Here is a 16,443-nt window from a genome sequence, read left to right as displayed (position 1 = left end):
AGAGCTGGGGGCTCAAACCAGGATTCTTGAGCTTCATACTAAGTGCACTTAACCCAGTGGGTGCACCACCGCCTGGCCTCTTGAAGGGAGAGATTTTCATTCAGGGATGAGGAAGCAGCTCTTCTCAGCTTCGTATATTCATCACTTGCAATTTCAAGAGGTTCTCTAATTTATCTAAATCCTATTTGCAACCTAAGGAATCTTTAAAATCAAGAGCACTTTTATGTGCTGCTCACCACTAGTATTCATTAACATTCCCCAGGTAATTTGAATGTCCAGGATCATTCAAATTAATGCCTAGATTTCCCTTGACAGTGTATTCCGTGGGCTCACCATATCTTTGTCCCACATACTCTTGTCAATTCTGGCACTTGGTATGCGAAGTGCTCCTTCTATATTCCAGCCAGAGTCCTCAGATTTGTAGCTATGACTTCATGACTCTTTGGCCCTGATGTGCTTTCCATTTTGCTTACACTTCATTATTGTTCCAAATTGCGCTTTTATGCCATTATCTCTTTTATATATTTCCATGCAAGAAGCTCACTGCATAAATGCTTCAGGCTGGGACATTATCTTTTGAGGAAGAAAAGCTGCTTGTGGGAATTGCTTTCAAATTACTCCATTAGCTGTCCCAATTTCATGGCCACTTTAGGTGAATTCTAAATCACTGGTGGGGGTGGGGAAGGGAAGGGAAGGTTCTTAACCTTGCAGGTATGGCTTAGTGTTTTACTGCTCAGAATGCTAGCAGACAAAAACACAGATACTTGGAGATATTTATAAAAATTTTGTCGGGAGTCGGGTGGTAACGCAGCGGGTTAAGCGCACGTGGTGCAAAGTGTAAGGATCCCAGTTCCAGCCCCTGGCTCCCCACCTGCAGGGGAGTCGCAGGTCTGCAGGTGTCTATCTTTCACTCCCCATCTCTGTCTTCCCCATCTCTCTCCATTTCTCTCTGTCCTATCCAACAACGATGATAATAATAACTACAACAATATAACAAGAGCAACAAAGGGAATAAATATAAAAAAAATTTTTTGTCATGGCTTGACCTCGAAGTTAGAGTCAGAGAAGCACTGCTTTCTGTATTTTTATTTTTTAATTTAAGCAAGAGTCCTACCTTATTTCTGTATTATGGTGGTGCCAGGCATTGAACTTGGCAGCTCTGGTGCCTGACTATTGTGCTACCACTGGTGCTGTCTCTCCAGCCCGTTACACTTTCTAAAAGTTTATGAGTTCTTACATATGTAACCTAATTCATCCAAATTTACTTCTGGATTAAGTATTGTGGTCAAGTCCCCTTTTCCCTCTATTCAAGGGCACGGGTTCTCTCTCCCAGGCTTCCTGCAGATAAGGATGGGCATGAGACCATTGTATGGTGGACTAAACAAAACCCTTACAGTCTTCCACACCTTCTGTCTTTCCTCATCTAAATGCAGAGGACAAGGATCAAGAATGTGTTGGCACCATTTTGTCTAGGAGCCTGGCTGATGAACAAAGTCACCCACTCAACCAATACTGGACTGACTATATGAGAATAGGAAATAACCTTTTATCATGTCAAGTCTCTAGGATTACAGTTGTTTGCTATAGTGATTAGCCAACTCTGACAGGTGCTGCTGTCCTTCTGTTTTTAGCAAAGAGGAAGCCAACCTGTAGAGAAGTTCCCATGTGTGTGAGTAAGCATGGAACTGCATCTAGGGTTTGAGGTTCATGGGGTGAAAGGTGGGATTACAATGTTAAGTAACTTTAATTCGTTCCATATTTCAACTCATCCTATAGCTTGCATTCTTCTTCTTCTAGCGTTTGCCCTTCTTCTGTAGCCAGTCAACAGCATCAGGTTGAGCCTGATGTAAAGTTTCGAGACCTCCTTTGAATCTGGAGAGGTGGCAGTCGTTGACTATGTGGGTCATAGTCTGTCTGGAGCCGCAGGGGCAGTTCGGGTCGTCTCTGGCTCCCCAGCGATGGAACGTAGCGGCGCACCCGGCCATGGCCTGTTCGATAGCGATTGAGGAGGGCCCAATCATAACGTGCTAGGTCAAAGCCGGGTTGACGCTTGCAGGGGTCTGTGATGAGGTGTTTGTTCTTGACCTCAGCTGACTGCCAACTCTGTTTCCAAGAGACTGGAACAGAGAAGTTCAGTGTAGGCGTAGGGGACCAGATTGGGTGACGAGACGTCAAGCGTTGAACAGGGTGGGCGAAGATATCCGCGTATATTGGCAGGTCCGGTCGAGCATAGACGTGGGAAATGAACTTAGATGATGCCGCATCCCGACGAATATCTGGCGGGGCGATGTTGCTAAGAACCGGCAGCCATGGAACCGGGGTGGAATGGATGGTTCCAGAAATTATCCTCATGGAGGAATATAATTTGGAATCGACCAAGTGGACATGGGGGCTACGGAACCATACTGGGGCACAGTATTCTGCAGTGGAATAGCATAATGCCAGAGATGATGATCGTAGTGTGGAAGCGCTCGCGCCCCATGAGGAGCTGGCCAGTCTTGCAATGATGTTATTCCTCGCGCCCACCTTTGCTGCAGTTTTTATGAGATGTTTGTGAAATGACAGAGTGTGATCGAGAGTAACGCCAAGATAGACTGGCTGGGCTTCATGCTTGCATTCAAGTTTCAGTGTCACTTAACACTGGGTTTCTTTCTTTCCTCCTATCTTCCTTTCTCTTCCTTCTTTCTTTTCTTTCTTTCCCAGAGCACTGTTCAGCTCTCAATTGTGGTGGTGCAGGGAATTGAACCTGGGACTCTGGAGCCTCCTCAGGCAGGAGACTCCCATTGCATAACCATTATGCTAGCTCCCTCACCTAACACTTGAGTTTTTAGGGATAGTCTTACAAGTTTACTTTGTTTCTTAAATCTGACATGAGTGAGATCATCTGACTTTTGCCTTTCTCCTGGTTTGTTTCACTTAGCATGAGTCCTTCCAGTTCTATGTTATATCAGAAGACAAGGTTTCATTTTTTTCAGTTACAATTGAAAAAATGTAAAATTACAAGTACTCAATTACAATTGAGTACTATTGTGTTTACCTATCACACCCCCTCCCTTTTTTTTTGGCCTCCAGAGTTATCGCTGGGGCTCAGTGCCTGCACTACAAATCCACTGCTCCTGGAGGCTGTTTCTTCCCTTTTGTTGCTCTTGTTTATTGTTCACAATAAACATCCTACTTCTCATAGTGGCTGGACCAATTCACATTCCCATTAAGTGTAAAAGGATTCTTTTAGTCCACATCCTCACTGGCACTTATTTTTGAGGTAGGCTGTTCTCACAGATGTGAGGTGGCATCTTGCTGTGATTGACATTTTGGTGATAATGAACATATTTTCACATGACTGCTGACATTCTGTATATCTTGGTCTGTTCAGATCTCCCCATTTTGATGAATTTTTTTTTTTCTTTTTAAACAGAGTATGGTGCGCCTGAAGATGGGGAATTCAAAACCCAACAACCAGTTTTGCTCAAAAATCAGCTACTAAGTAAGAACCCCAAATACAGAGATACTGCTATGTGGCCTCTCTAGCCCAAATTTTCATTCTTTATTTGGAGAGATACCATAGCACCACTCTGCTATCCATGGAGCTCCCCCCGTGCTGATAGTGCTCCCATGTGGTGTCTGGGCCTCCCAAATGGTGGAAGGCATGGGCTATTATGGGTGAGCTGTCCCCCCCCTCCCCGCCCCGACCTGAGCATAAAGTGCTGCTCTGACATCCCTGGAGATACAGCCAATTGTCTGTTGCTTTTCTGCACCAGTGTTGAACCCAGAACCTCACACATGCAAGGCAGAACTCTGGCACCTCCCTGCCCCCAGAGTAGTAACAGAACACATTTTGAACTTCACTAACACCCATTCCTTTGTTAAGACTGGACTCAAGTTGTGCTGAGCAATTGTATCACTTGATAGTCCCTATAAACTTGCATGTATAGTTTAAATTCTCATTTACAGCAGGTATCAGTTAGTTGTTTTGTTTTTTTTCCCTTCAAGCACTGAAGATAAAATGTCCTAATCAACTTGATCAGAAAGTCATAGAAAAGCAACTGCCAGGTAAGATGTGTTTGTCTTGATGTATTTGGAAGGTAAGTTTATCTTTCTTATACTTCTGAATTGCTGGCCTAGGAATGGGGTAAGCTTGAACCATCTAACATGGTCCAGATATGAAAATGTGAATTTTTTTTGCCTCCAGGGTTATCACTGGAGCTTGGTGCCTGCACTGCGAATCCACTGCTCCTAGAGGCCATTTTTTTCCATTTGTTGTCATTATATTGTTGTTGTTGGATAGGACAGAGAGAAACTGAGAGAGGGGAAGACAGGGGGAAAGAAAGATAGACACCTGCAGACCTGTAGACGGGGAATCAGGGGCTTGAACTGTGATCCTTGAGCCAGTCCTTGCACTTCGCACCATGTGTGCTTAACTGGTGTGCTACCAGTCAGTCCCCCAAAATGTGAATTTTAAAGTTTTCACTGGTATTTTATACTTTTAAAAAAATTATATTTATTTTCCCTTTTGTTGCCCTTGTTGTGGTTATTGATGTCATTGTTGTTGGATAGGACAGAGAAGTGGAGAGAGGAGGGGAAGACAGAGAGGGGGAGAGAAAGACACCTGCACACCTGCTTCACCGCTTGTGAAGCAACTCCCCTGCAGGTGGGGAGCCGGGATCCTTATGCTGGTCCTTGCACTTAACCTGCTGTGCCACCGCTCGACACCCGGTATTTTATACTCTTATGTAATATCAGTCATTTAACATCATTCCCTCACCCCTAGAAAGTTCAACCCCCCTGTTAACTTTACCAGTTTAAATGGAAAAGTTTTGTTTAAATTGGAGATATTCTTGATTTACATCTTAAAAATTTTTTTTTAAATCTTTATTGGATAGAGATGGCTAGAGATAGAGAGATATCTTCAACACTGCTTCACCACTTCTTGAGTTTCCATCCTGCAGGTGTGGACTGGGGGCTTGAACCTGAGTCCTTGCACATTTAATATGTGCGCTTAACCAGGTGCACCACCACCCAGCCCCCTTGATTTACATTTTTAGCCAAAGGCATCAGAATTTGGCTTAGCTTTTTTCAAAGAACTTTCTCAAATCCATTGCTCTTTAGTTCTCAAATGACTACTGGCTTAGAGACATTGTTACCTTGGGCATGAAGTCTACTTTCTTTCTATTTTATTAGATAGGACAGAGAGAGAAATTGAGGGGAGGACGTAGTAGGGAGTGGGGGCCTGAACCAGGGTCCTTGCCAGCTCCTGGTTCCCACATTATACTCTTTACCAATCAGGAGTCCCAGCAGAAACAGTTCTCAGCCACTGTCTTCTTGTGTGCACTGGACAAAAAAAACAAAACAAAAAAACTACTCAAGAACTGAACATTTGTGTTAATAGAACTGAATTTTATTCAGAAAGCACTTTTGTGTCAACAAGTTAGATCAATGTTACCTACCTTAAACTCTCAAAAATTTGTGCTGGGAGTCGGCGGTAGCGTAGCAGGTTAAGTGCACGTGGTACGAAGCGCAAGGACTGGCTGAAGGATCCCGGTTCGAGTCCCTGGCTCCCCACCTGCAAGGGAGTCACTTCACAAGTGGTGAATCTGGTCTGCAGGTGTCTATCTTTCTCTCTGTCTCCCCTCCTCTCTGTTTCTCTCTGTCTTATCCAACGACAGCAACAACAACAACAATAATAAACACAACAATGATAAAACAACAAGGGCAACAAAAGGGGAAAAAATGGTCTCCAGGAGCAGTGGATTCGTGGTGCAGGCACCGAGCCCCAGCAATAACCCTGGAGGCAAAGAAAAAAAGTTTTTGTTTGTGCTTTATAATATACTGTGAACCTTAAGTTGATTCAGTTATAATAAAAGACCACTGAGGATTTGAATTAAAAAAAATACATCGTGGTCTGGGAGGTGGTGCAGTGGATAGGAAATCGGACTCTCAAGCGTGAGGTTCCTGAGTTCAGTCCCCGGCAGCACATGTACCAGAGTGATGTCTGGTTCTTTCTCTCTCTCCTATCTTTCTCATTAATAAATAAATAAAATCTTTAAAAAAAATACATCACCCAAAATGACTATAGTAAAATACATGTATTTCTTAGTGAATTCATATTTTTAGTTTCTACAAAATTAAATAAGGTTATCATGGCATTGCTTATGGAAGACTTTGGTTGTGCTCAGAGAAGTAATTTTTAGATCAATAACCACCATTTAGTATCAGTTTACCATAATCCTGTTTTTATTTATTAGCAGTCCAACTTCTATTCCTTTGACATATAGTTTTAATATTATTACATCATGATGAATTAAAGTGAGTGGTTCCTCTTCCATGACTGTGTTCAAACTTAAATGCTGTCAGTGAAGGCACTCATGGAGGCTGAGAAATGAAAGAGCGTGAGAATGTTACTTTTGTTAATGAAATTAGTTTCAGATCTATCTTTGCATTATTCCTTTCCCTATATATGTGTTTATGTGAATAGTTCATGTGAATATAACCAGTAAGGAATATTTGCTCGAGGATGTTATTGTTAGACCCGTATTAAACTTTCTTCATCAGTGAAGGACTGTAGTTGGGAATGTTCACGGATGCTGTTATAAGCTGATATGAGGGTGTGATTAACCCTTCTTCTCTTCCAACTGTCCAAGTGGGAATGAGTCCTACTTCTGAGTTACTCAATGGAACACCCACCATGCCCATTAATAGGTAGGATTAGCTGAGATTAGTCATCTACAGAAGTTACCTATCAGTATATATCACAAAAAGAATTATAGTTTAATCTACTCAGAATCTGAGTCCCGTGTTCATTAAATTTAGTAACCCAGATTACAGTGGTTCTTACTGTTTTTTTTAAAAAAAATTTATAAAATGGAAATATTGACAAGACTATAGGATAAGAGGGGTACAATTCCACACAGTGCTCACCCCCAGAGCTCCATATTCAATCCCCTCCCTTAACAGCATCCCTATTCTTTAACCCTCTGGGAGTATGGACCCAGGATCATTGTGGGGTACAGAAGGTTGGAAGGTCTGGCTTCTGTAATTGCTTCCCCGCTGAACATGGGCATTGGCAGGTTGATCCATACTCCCAGCCTGTCTCCCTCTTTCCCTAGTGGGCCAGAGATCTGGGGAAGAAAGTCAGGTTGGCATCATGCTAGCATCTGGAATCTGGTGGCCTCACCCGAAGATTCCCAGGTTGAAAACAGCTTCCTTGCAGAGCTCACACCAGGTTTTGTCTCCCTTACTGTTAATTTTTATGCCACATACTGTAATCTCTCGCCACTAACATAAATATTCTTTAAAAGAAGTGTAGTGCTGTGTAGACAGCACAGTGGTTTGTTTATGCAACAGACTTTCACTCCTGAGGCTTAGAGATCCCAGCATCAATCTCCAGTACCACCTTAAGTCAGAGCTGAGAAGTAATCTCATCAACTCCCCTCCCCTAAAAAACAGTAACAACTACTGCATACTTTTATATAACTATTCATTTAGCCTCCAGGGTTCGGTACTTGTACTATGAATCCACTGCTCCTGAAGGCCATTCCCCCCCTGTTGTAGAGCTCAATGAAAAACAGACAGGAGGGGAAGACAGAGAGGGGGAGAGAAAGATAAGACACCTGCAGACCTGCTTTACCACTTGTGAAGTGACCCTGCAGGTAGGGAGCCTGGGGCTGGAACTGGGATCCTTGAGCTGGTCCTTGCGCTTTGTATCATGTGCGCTTATCTAGTGCGTTACCACCCAGCCCCCTGGTTTTATAACTTTATCCTCACACTCCAAATAATAGAATAGGACAGAGGTTATACCAACAAATATTTGAAATCCTTAATGTTACATTTTGTTGTTATTGTTGCTGGTCAGATTAGCAGAAATTAAAGACAGTAAGTTATATGTGGTGCTGCTGTGAAAAATTAGTATACCCTTTTTTGAAAAGTCATGTAGTAACTGGTATAAAAAAAAAATTAAAGGTGGCCAGACAGTAGCTCACCTCGTTGAGCTCTTGCATTCCTATGTGCAAGGATATGGGTTCAAGCCTCTGGTTCCCACATGCAGGAGGGAATCTTCACAAGTGGTGAAGCAGTGCTGCAAGTGTCTCCCCAGCCCACTTTCTGCCCTATCCACCCCCCCCAAAAAAAGCCATGACTAAGTATTCTACTTTACAGTACTTCTGACAGTAAAAATGAAAGAAATCCAAGTCTCTCAGTGAGGGGAATGGCTAAGTAAGTTCTGATAGGAGCATATAGCCTAATATTGTGTATCAGCATAGAGAAGGGAGTAAATCTAGAGATGATCTAATACAGCTGCCTCTAACCACATGTGGGAACTAAATTTTAAGTTCATTAAATTGACATACAATGAAAAAAAATCAGTTGTGCAATAATACTAACCACGTTTCAGGAGCTCAAAATAGCCACAAGTAGTTGCTGTATTAGACACACCAGGTATAGAGTAATCAGCATGACATTATGTACTGTTGTGTTATAAAGCCTACATTCTCTAAATACTGAAATAGCTACATGTTATTTTTATATTTTAAATTGTGTTATTTAGGTTAACATGCCAACTATTACTTCTATAGATCATGCACATTGTTTACTAGAATTATTTGCTGTCTGAACTTTTGTTTCTAGCCTAGTTTAGAAGTGTGTCATTTCACATCAACTTGTAGGAGTTGACTTGTCACTAACCACTGAATAGTCAAAGTCGGCCCCTGTAGGTTTTTTTAAAAAAATATATATTTATTTATTATTGAATAGAGACATCCAGAAATCAAGAGGGGGGAGATAGAGAGGGAAAGAGACAAAGAGACACCTGTAGCCCTGCTTCACCAATCGTGAAGCTTTCCCTCTGCAGGTGGGGACCAGGGGCTTGAACCTGCATCCTTGCGCACTGCAATGTGAGCGCTTAGCCAGGTGCGCCACTGCCTGGCCCCTCATGAAGGTCTTTTGAAAGGACATATTACCTTCTTTCATAAAAGAGCAGATTATGTTAAAGCTGCAAATGTCTAGTAAGTGTATTCATTCCATCAACAAGGCCAGATTTTATTCTAAAATAAAGATAACATTTATTATCACAAGTTGCATTAAAAACACAGACAGCTTTTACAAAAATGATTTCTGATAGAAAAATATTTGTTTGAATACATGTGATATTTGTAGGGATATTATACTATTGCTGTACCTCTAGCTAAAGCTTCAAAGAAACTGTATTTCTCATATTCAAACTATCCATAATTACCACAGCCCATCTTTGGAAAGATCATAATGTTTTCTGAAGAAACCAAAGCATTTACTCATTAAATTACATTCCCATGTCTAGCGGTCACTTGTGTATGCCAAACATCATTGCACATTACAGTTACATACTGGAAGGAACCAGAAGATCCTTTAGTAAACCACTTACTTTACAGAGGAGGACTAAGCCCAGCAAGAATGACATGTCCTCTGGATGCCTGAGCCACACTCTTAATGTTTGTCTCCCCCCTCCCCCCCCGTAATTCACAAGTAGTTACAAAGATTTAAAAAGTTTGATTTCACTTACATTCACTCCTCTGTGCTGAGAATATGATTTCTGATTTATTTAAATTGAGAAAATATTAAACACCACTGAAATGACAAGAAAACTCATTGTCAAAGGGCACTTAGGTCAAACACTGACTCCTTTCCTCCCACAGCTTCCCAAATAACTCAAGTAAGTGGTGTGAAACTATTACCATGTGGTCCACATAACAGATCATCATTTACTTAGGTTAAGAGATACTGCATGACAGTTGCAGCCATCATTACAATCGGGGGTTGGCTGTTTGAAAGAACTGACGATCTTTCTTTTCTTTGCTAGAGTCCATGACAATTCAAAAGATGAAAGGATTGCTGTCACGTTTGCTCAAAGTTCCTGTGTCACAACTTCAGGTGTCCTATGAAAGTCCCAAAGTAAGTTGCCCAGCAAAGTGTGAAGTCAAGCTCAGTTTCCCGCAGGATGACACCTTATTAAATCAAGTCTCTTTACAATATTGATTCTTAATGGAAACTATACATGTCTGTTGGGTTGGTTTATGTATTTGGGGTGCATAATATATAGGTTTCTCTTGCTATTCCAAAACAGAAGCATTTGGTATTACTTGGCTGATTAATTGGGGTGGGGGTGGTGCTTAGAGTGCTTAAAATTTTCCCTATACCTATCAAACCATGCCAAATAGGAACATTGTACTTTCCAATAGCAAGGGAAGATTGTTACTAAGGCTTTGTCAGATTTGTCTTAATCATCTCCCCATACTCCCCCCCCTTTTTTTTTTCATTTTAGATGCCTGGCAGAGAGATTGAACTGGAAAATAACCAGCAGTCCTTACAGTTTTATTCCGTGGAAAATGGAGACTGTCTATTAGTGCGATGGTAACAACCAGTTGCAAGAATTCAGAGTCTAGACTAAATCATGACTGGGGCTCACAGAAAATAAACGATTGTTATTAGAACAAATCTATGGTCAAAATCTTAAATGAGATTTTACAACTTGCTTTATGTATAGAAAAGGTTGTATTTTTCACTGGGAATAAGCCATTTCTAGACTTGTATATAATAGCAATAATAAACTATATTGAACCTATGAACAATTTTCTGATCTTTGTCCTTATACTTCATAACTACATCATTATGTGAAGATTTAGATATTAAATAGAATCTAGCTAGTCTAATAAAATCTGAACATAGTAAATGTATGTCATAGAATCAGTTTTAGTGGAGCTTTTTTATTGATAGTACTAATTTTAAAGGTTGCTAGAATGATTTGGTTGGTCATTGGGGAAAAGTTCCTTGAAATCAGGGAGGCACATCCTCTACTGTGTAACATATATGCTATGATCTCTTTTCCAACTGCACTACTTTTAGAGTACTTGTAAAAATTAATTACATGCTTTTCCCTATAGTTCTATCTAAACTAAGCATAGAGTGCCAGTTGACTGAAAATTACTTATATTAGGAAAGCATCAAACAGGTACAGGAAGAAATCAAAATGAATTATTTTAAACCATTGCACATTTCATTATAAGAATATCTTTCCCTGTGTCACTAAAACCCTGAGAAGTATTTGATTGTACTTATTTTCAGCATTTTAACAGCAATACTTAATTGTGACCTTTAGGATTTATATGAAATGGCATCAGAAAGCTTGGTTATTAGTTCACTTAAATAAAACTTTAGAACATAGGTCCAGAACTTAGAATTATATTGATTCCTTTTCAGTTTGCTTACTTCATTCAAAGACCCATAAATTCTGACATTATTTTCAGAAACCCCAAACTTTGGTTTAAGTGATTAACACTGTCACACAGCATTCTGTGAATTCTGTCTTGGCCTTAATTGCTGGAATTCAAATCCTCAGTTACTACTCAGGATTTCTGAAGTAGGTCATGTTTGAAACAAAATGACAGGTAATGAATGACTAGAAATAATGTGTCAGGATTGCTAAGTATTTTTCTTTTATAAACAGTTTGGTATTTTTCAAATCATCCTCTAATATATAATTTGTTTTCTTATGCTGTGGTTTCAGTTGCTTTTTAAAAAGGAAAATCTGTGCAAATATATTAATACCACATTATTTATAGGTGATGGTGTCAGCCTAGAACTATCCTGACAGATAATATATCTATTGCCCAATTTTAGGCTTCCCTCATACTGCATACCATGATCTTTAAATACCACAAATTAACTATTATCTTGCTTCACACTGACAAGGATCACCACATAGTTCCTTCCGTTTCCAGAGTTCTCTTAGTTCCTGTGGAGAATACTGAGGGGAAGATAACATTCCTGTTTTACAAGTCTTCTCACATAGCCAGAGGCGATCCTGTTAAAAAGAAAATAAAAGGGAGTCGGGCGGTTTAAGCGCAGGTGGCGCGAAGCGCAAGGATTGGCATAAGGATCCTGGTTCGAGCCCTGGCTCCCCACCTGTGGGGGGGGGTTGCTTCACAGGTGGTGAAGCAGGTCTGCAGGTGTCTGTCTTCCTCTCCCCTTCTCTGTCTTCCCCTCCTCTCTCCATTTCTCTCTGTCCTATCCAACAACAATGACATCAACAATGGTAATAATAACTACAACAACAAGGAAAACAAAAGGAAAAATAAATAAAAAAAAAGAAAGAAAATAAAAGCTGGCTTTTGCAGTGGAACTTTAGAGACACACACACACACTACAGACAACCAGTTATTATACACACACAGCAGTGGAACTTTAGAGACACACACACACTACAGACAACCAGTTATTACACACACACACACACACACACACACACACACACACACACACACACACCAGTGGAACTTTAGAGACACACACACACACACTACAGACAACCAGTTATTACACACACACAGCAGTGGAACTTTAGAGACACAGACACACTACAGATAAGCAGTTATTACACACACACACACACACACACACACACACACCACACACACACACACAGCAGTGGAACTTTATAGACATACACACACTACAGACAACCAGTTATAAAACACACACACACACACCCCAGACAACCAGTTATTCCCAGGATGTTGAAATTATTTCTAAGAGAAGTCCACCTACAGAGGAAAGCTTCACAGTTGGTGAAGCAGTGTTGCAGGTGTCTGTCCCTCTCTTTCAGTTTTTTTTCTTTCTATCCAATAAGTGAATAAATTTTTTTTTTTCCCTCCTCCAGGGTTATTGCTGGGCTCAGTGCTTGCACCATGAATCCACCGCTCCTGGAGGCCATTTTTCCCCCCTTTTTGTTGCCCTTGTTGTAGCTTCGTTGTGGTTATTATTATTGCCCTTGTTGACGCAATTTGTTGTTAGATAGGACAGAGAGAAATGGAGAGAGGAGGGGAAGACAGAGAAGGGGAGAGAAAGATAGACACCTGCAGACCTGCTTCACCGCCTGTGAAGAGACTCCCCTGTAGGTGGGGAGCCGGGGGCTCGAACCGGGATCCTTACGCTGGTCCCTGCGCTTTGCGCCACATGCGCTTAACCCACTGCGCCACCGCCCGACCCCCGTGAATAAATATTTTCAAAGTTATGTTCATATAGATAAGTAGCCACCTACTAATAGCAATAGTGAAGCTTTCCAATAGTTGTTTCTAAACATTCTCTTCATAGAATTCCCTGTATTCTTAATGCACAGTATGCTGTTTCTGAAATCCGTGCTAACATACATGGTCAAGAGAAAAGGTATTTCCCTACAAACCATGAGTGGTTTGTTTACAGGTGGACCTTAGACCAAAGGGTTGAGTGAGTGAGAGATGGAGGGAAGAGAGAAGCCTTGTTTGTCTCAACCTTGACCAAAATCTCCTGTAGCTGGCGTCATTATCTGGAGGCCGTGGAGCTCCCAAGCCAATAAATTTAAAGTAGTCACAGATAGCTAGTGCCTTTAGGTATATGGCAAGGGAAGAAAGAGAGAAAAAGAAAAGAAGAAAGGAAGAAAAAGAAAAAAAGCAAATTCTCTTAGGAATGCATTTAAAACACAGACCCCAGTTTCCAAGGAATGATACCATAATTTAAAAAAAATTTTTTTTATATTTATTTTATTTATTTATTCCCTTTTATTGCCCTTGTTGTTTTATTGTTGTAGTTATTATTGTTGTTGTTGTTGGATAGGACAGAGAGAAATGGAGAGAGGGAGGGGAAGACAGAGAGGAGGAGAGAAAGACAGACACCTGCAGACCTGCTTCAGCGCCTGTGAAGCGACTCCCCTGCAGGTGGGGAGCAGGGGTTCGAACTGGGATCGTTATGCTGGTCCTTGTGCTTTGCGCCACCTGCGCTTAGCCCGCTGCACTACAGCCCTACTCCCGATACCATAATTTTTAAAAGTCTCTATAAACTTTGGGAACAAACTATGAGCAACAGTCTAAAGAAACAGTTTACAGAACCAGACCTTTTACAGAACAAAACTGGTGACAACAGAAATATTAGATATAGTGGTCCAGGGAAGTGGCACAGTGGATAAAACATCAGACTCTCAAGCATGAGATCCTGAGTTCAAGCCCCGGCAGCACATGTACCAGAGTGATGTCTGGTTCTTTCTCTCTCTCCTCCTATCTTTCTCATCAATAAATAAATAAAATCCAAAAAAAGAGAAAACATCCACTTAAAACATGGTTTTGCAATTACAAAAGCCATACCTTCCACCTTCTGTATGCCATAATGTTCCCGGGTCCATGCTCCCAGTGGGAGGGGATGGGATACGGAACTCTGGTAGTGGGAACTGTGTGGAATAGTACTCTTATCCTATGGTCTTGTAGATATATTTTTTTATTTTATAAATAAATTAAAAAACAAACCATAGTTTAAGCACAGAAAAACATTATAAAAAAATCTTGGTGAATTACTGTAAATTAGGTCAAGCTCTAGTAGTTGTGTGAATTAAATTAGCTATGATGCTAGCCATCTCCCCCCCCCCCCCCCCTGCCACGGAGACAGAGAAAGAAAGAGAGACTAGGGCAGGGGTAGATTGCATAATGATTATACAAACAGACTCTCATGCCTGAGGCTTCAAAGCCCCAGGTTCAATTCCCTGCACCACCATAGGTCAGAGCTGATCAGTACTCTGGTGAAAACGTAAATAAATAAAGATATGGAAAAAAAGAGAGACACACACTATAGCATCAAAGCTTCGTTCAATGAGGTGGGATAGGGCTTGGACCTGGGTTGCACCCAGGACAAAGCAGCACACTCTCTAAGTGAGCTATTCTTGCTGGTCCCAAAACACTTAAATTCTTTAGAACCTTGAAGTCAGACCCCCTCATATGAGCTTACCTGGTATCTTTTAGGTCCTATGGCTGCCATCCAAATGCCCATGCTCACATCTTCACCCTGTACATGCCCCATAAAATTTAAATGCAAAAGTTTAAATGCAGTTTTATTTGTAAAGGTAACAGCACACGCTAAATAATAACCTTGATGAGCTTTCTACTTTGCTTTGTAATTAATATGAAATGCTAAGCATGTAAAACAGCAAGACGCAAAGTAAAAAGATGTTAGAGAACACACACCACAATGAGATGGGAAGACACCAACTACCACATCAAAACAGTCAGCTCATTCTTCTTGGGAATCTTCAACTTCCAACACTAATAGTATGGAACAGACAGAGATTTTCACATCCTAGGCCAAGCTGCTTACTGACATCATCAGAATTGGTAAAAAGAAAGCACTTCTCTTAAGTTTTCCTTTCTATGGATGAAACTGTTACATTCTTCTAGGGACTATACTCATAAATATAGTGGCTATGTTTCTTTCTCTGTCCCTTTTTTCTTTACTTCCTTCACCCCCCTCCTTCCTTTTTTTAAAGATTTTATCCTTTATTTTTAAAATGATATTTATTTATCTGATAGAGACAGCCAGAAATTGAGAAAGAAGGGGAGATAGAGAGCAAGAGAGACAGACACCTGCAGCCCTGCTTCACTGCTTGTGAAGCTTCCTGTCTGCAAGTGGAGACCAGGAGCTTGAATCCAGGACCTTGCGCATTGTGATGTGTGCACTTTACCGAGTGCATCACCACCTGGCTCCCCTTCTTTTAAAAAAGAAGAAACAGAAAAAATCAAGAGGGAAGGAGGAGGCAGAGAGGGAGAAAGCGAGAGATACCTGTAGCACTGCTTCAACACTGATGAAGCTTTCTTGCAGGAGGGGAAGAAGGGCTTGAACCTGGGTCCTTGCCCATGGTAACATGTGCTAACTGGGTGACCCATGACCCAGCCCCTCAGTAAGTATATTTTCAATATATAAGATACATTTTATAGTAAATACAAATAGATCCCCCAGATATTTAGGCAAAGAATCCAGAGCCAGTATCTGAGAGAGAGGAGTGTCCGTAACTATTGTGGAGTGATTCGTATTCAAAAAGAATAATAAATCCAAGGTAAGCTGGCTCATTTGCAGTGACAGGACACTGGGATGAATGAAGCCTGGCTTGATGAGTGTTCTCTTCAGTCAGAAATCCAGAATTACCTGATAGGTCTTTAGTCTCCCAGAGTTGCTGGCCAGCCAGTCAACAATGTCCCTGGAGATAACGTATCCTGACCCACACGCAAAGGCAGGGTAAGCGGGACTCGGGTACTCTAGCTCCTGCCACTTCCCAGTGCGGTCAACTGCCCAATTCAATCTGAAACTGAGATTCAAAAGAAGTCAGTTTATTGGTGCTAATCTGACACATATCTTTACCACTACTAACTATGCTTGACTCCTGATTTATAAACACAGTAAGAATAATCTATGGAAGCAAAAGAAAACCCAAGAATATCTTTTACTCTAAGCGAAGAAGTTATTTACCTGGTTGGTGTTTTATATAAAATACCTGAAGAGGTCTGGGCAGTGACACATTACCAAGTGCAAAGAACCAGGTTTGAGCTCCTGCTCCACACCTGTAAGGGGACGGACACTTCATAAAAAGTGAAGCAGATCTTTAGATGTCTAACTTTTTTTCCTCTC

General features: G+C 41.1%; 2 protein-coding genes across 7 annotated transcripts in view; one reads left to right on the top strand and one right to left on the bottom strand.

The window, feature by feature from the left end:
* Positions 1–10,588, top strand: part of TBCE (tubulin folding cofactor E) — a 75,442-nt gene extending 64,854 nt beyond the window's left edge. For all 5 annotated transcript variants that reach the window (XM_060191957.1, XM_060191956.1, XM_007522923.3 and 2 more), the window contains 4 exons: positions 3,416–3,484; positions 3,991–4,050; positions 9,827–9,918; positions 10,289–10,588. In XM_060191957.1, the coding sequence (XP_060047940.1) occupies positions 3,416–3,484; positions 3,991–4,050; positions 9,827–9,918; positions 10,289–10,381 (314 nt within the window). In that variant the 3' untranslated portion in view covers positions 10,382–10,588. The remainder of the gene's footprint in view (positions 1–3,415; positions 3,485–3,990; positions 4,051–9,826; positions 9,919–10,288) is intronic.
* The window catches only part of B3GALNT2 (beta-1,3-N-acetylgalactosaminyltransferase 2), a 45,155-nt gene continuing 39,022 nt past the window's right edge, over positions 10,311–16,443 (bottom strand). For both annotated transcript variants that reach the window (XM_007522924.3, XM_060191959.1), the window contains exons 10-12: positions 15,964–16,123; positions 14,773–14,829; positions 10,311–11,827 (exon numbers count right to left, since the gene is read on the bottom strand). In XM_007522924.3, coding sequence (XP_007522986.1) covers positions 11,693–11,827; positions 14,773–14,829; positions 15,964–16,123 — 352 coding nt within the window. In that variant the 3' untranslated portion in view covers positions 10,311–11,692. The remainder of the gene's footprint in view (positions 11,828–14,772; positions 14,830–15,963; positions 16,124–16,443) is intronic.

Source organism: Erinaceus europaeus, chromosome 6 (genome assembly GCF_950295315.1).
Source record: "Erinaceus europaeus chromosome 6, mEriEur2.1, whole genome shotgun sequence".
Lineage (NCBI taxonomy): Eukaryota > Metazoa > Chordata > Mammalia > Eulipotyphla > Erinaceidae > Erinaceus > Erinaceus europaeus.
The sequence above is the reverse complement of the archived record's forward strand: the minus strand, read 5'-3'. Positions and strand labels throughout refer to the sequence as shown.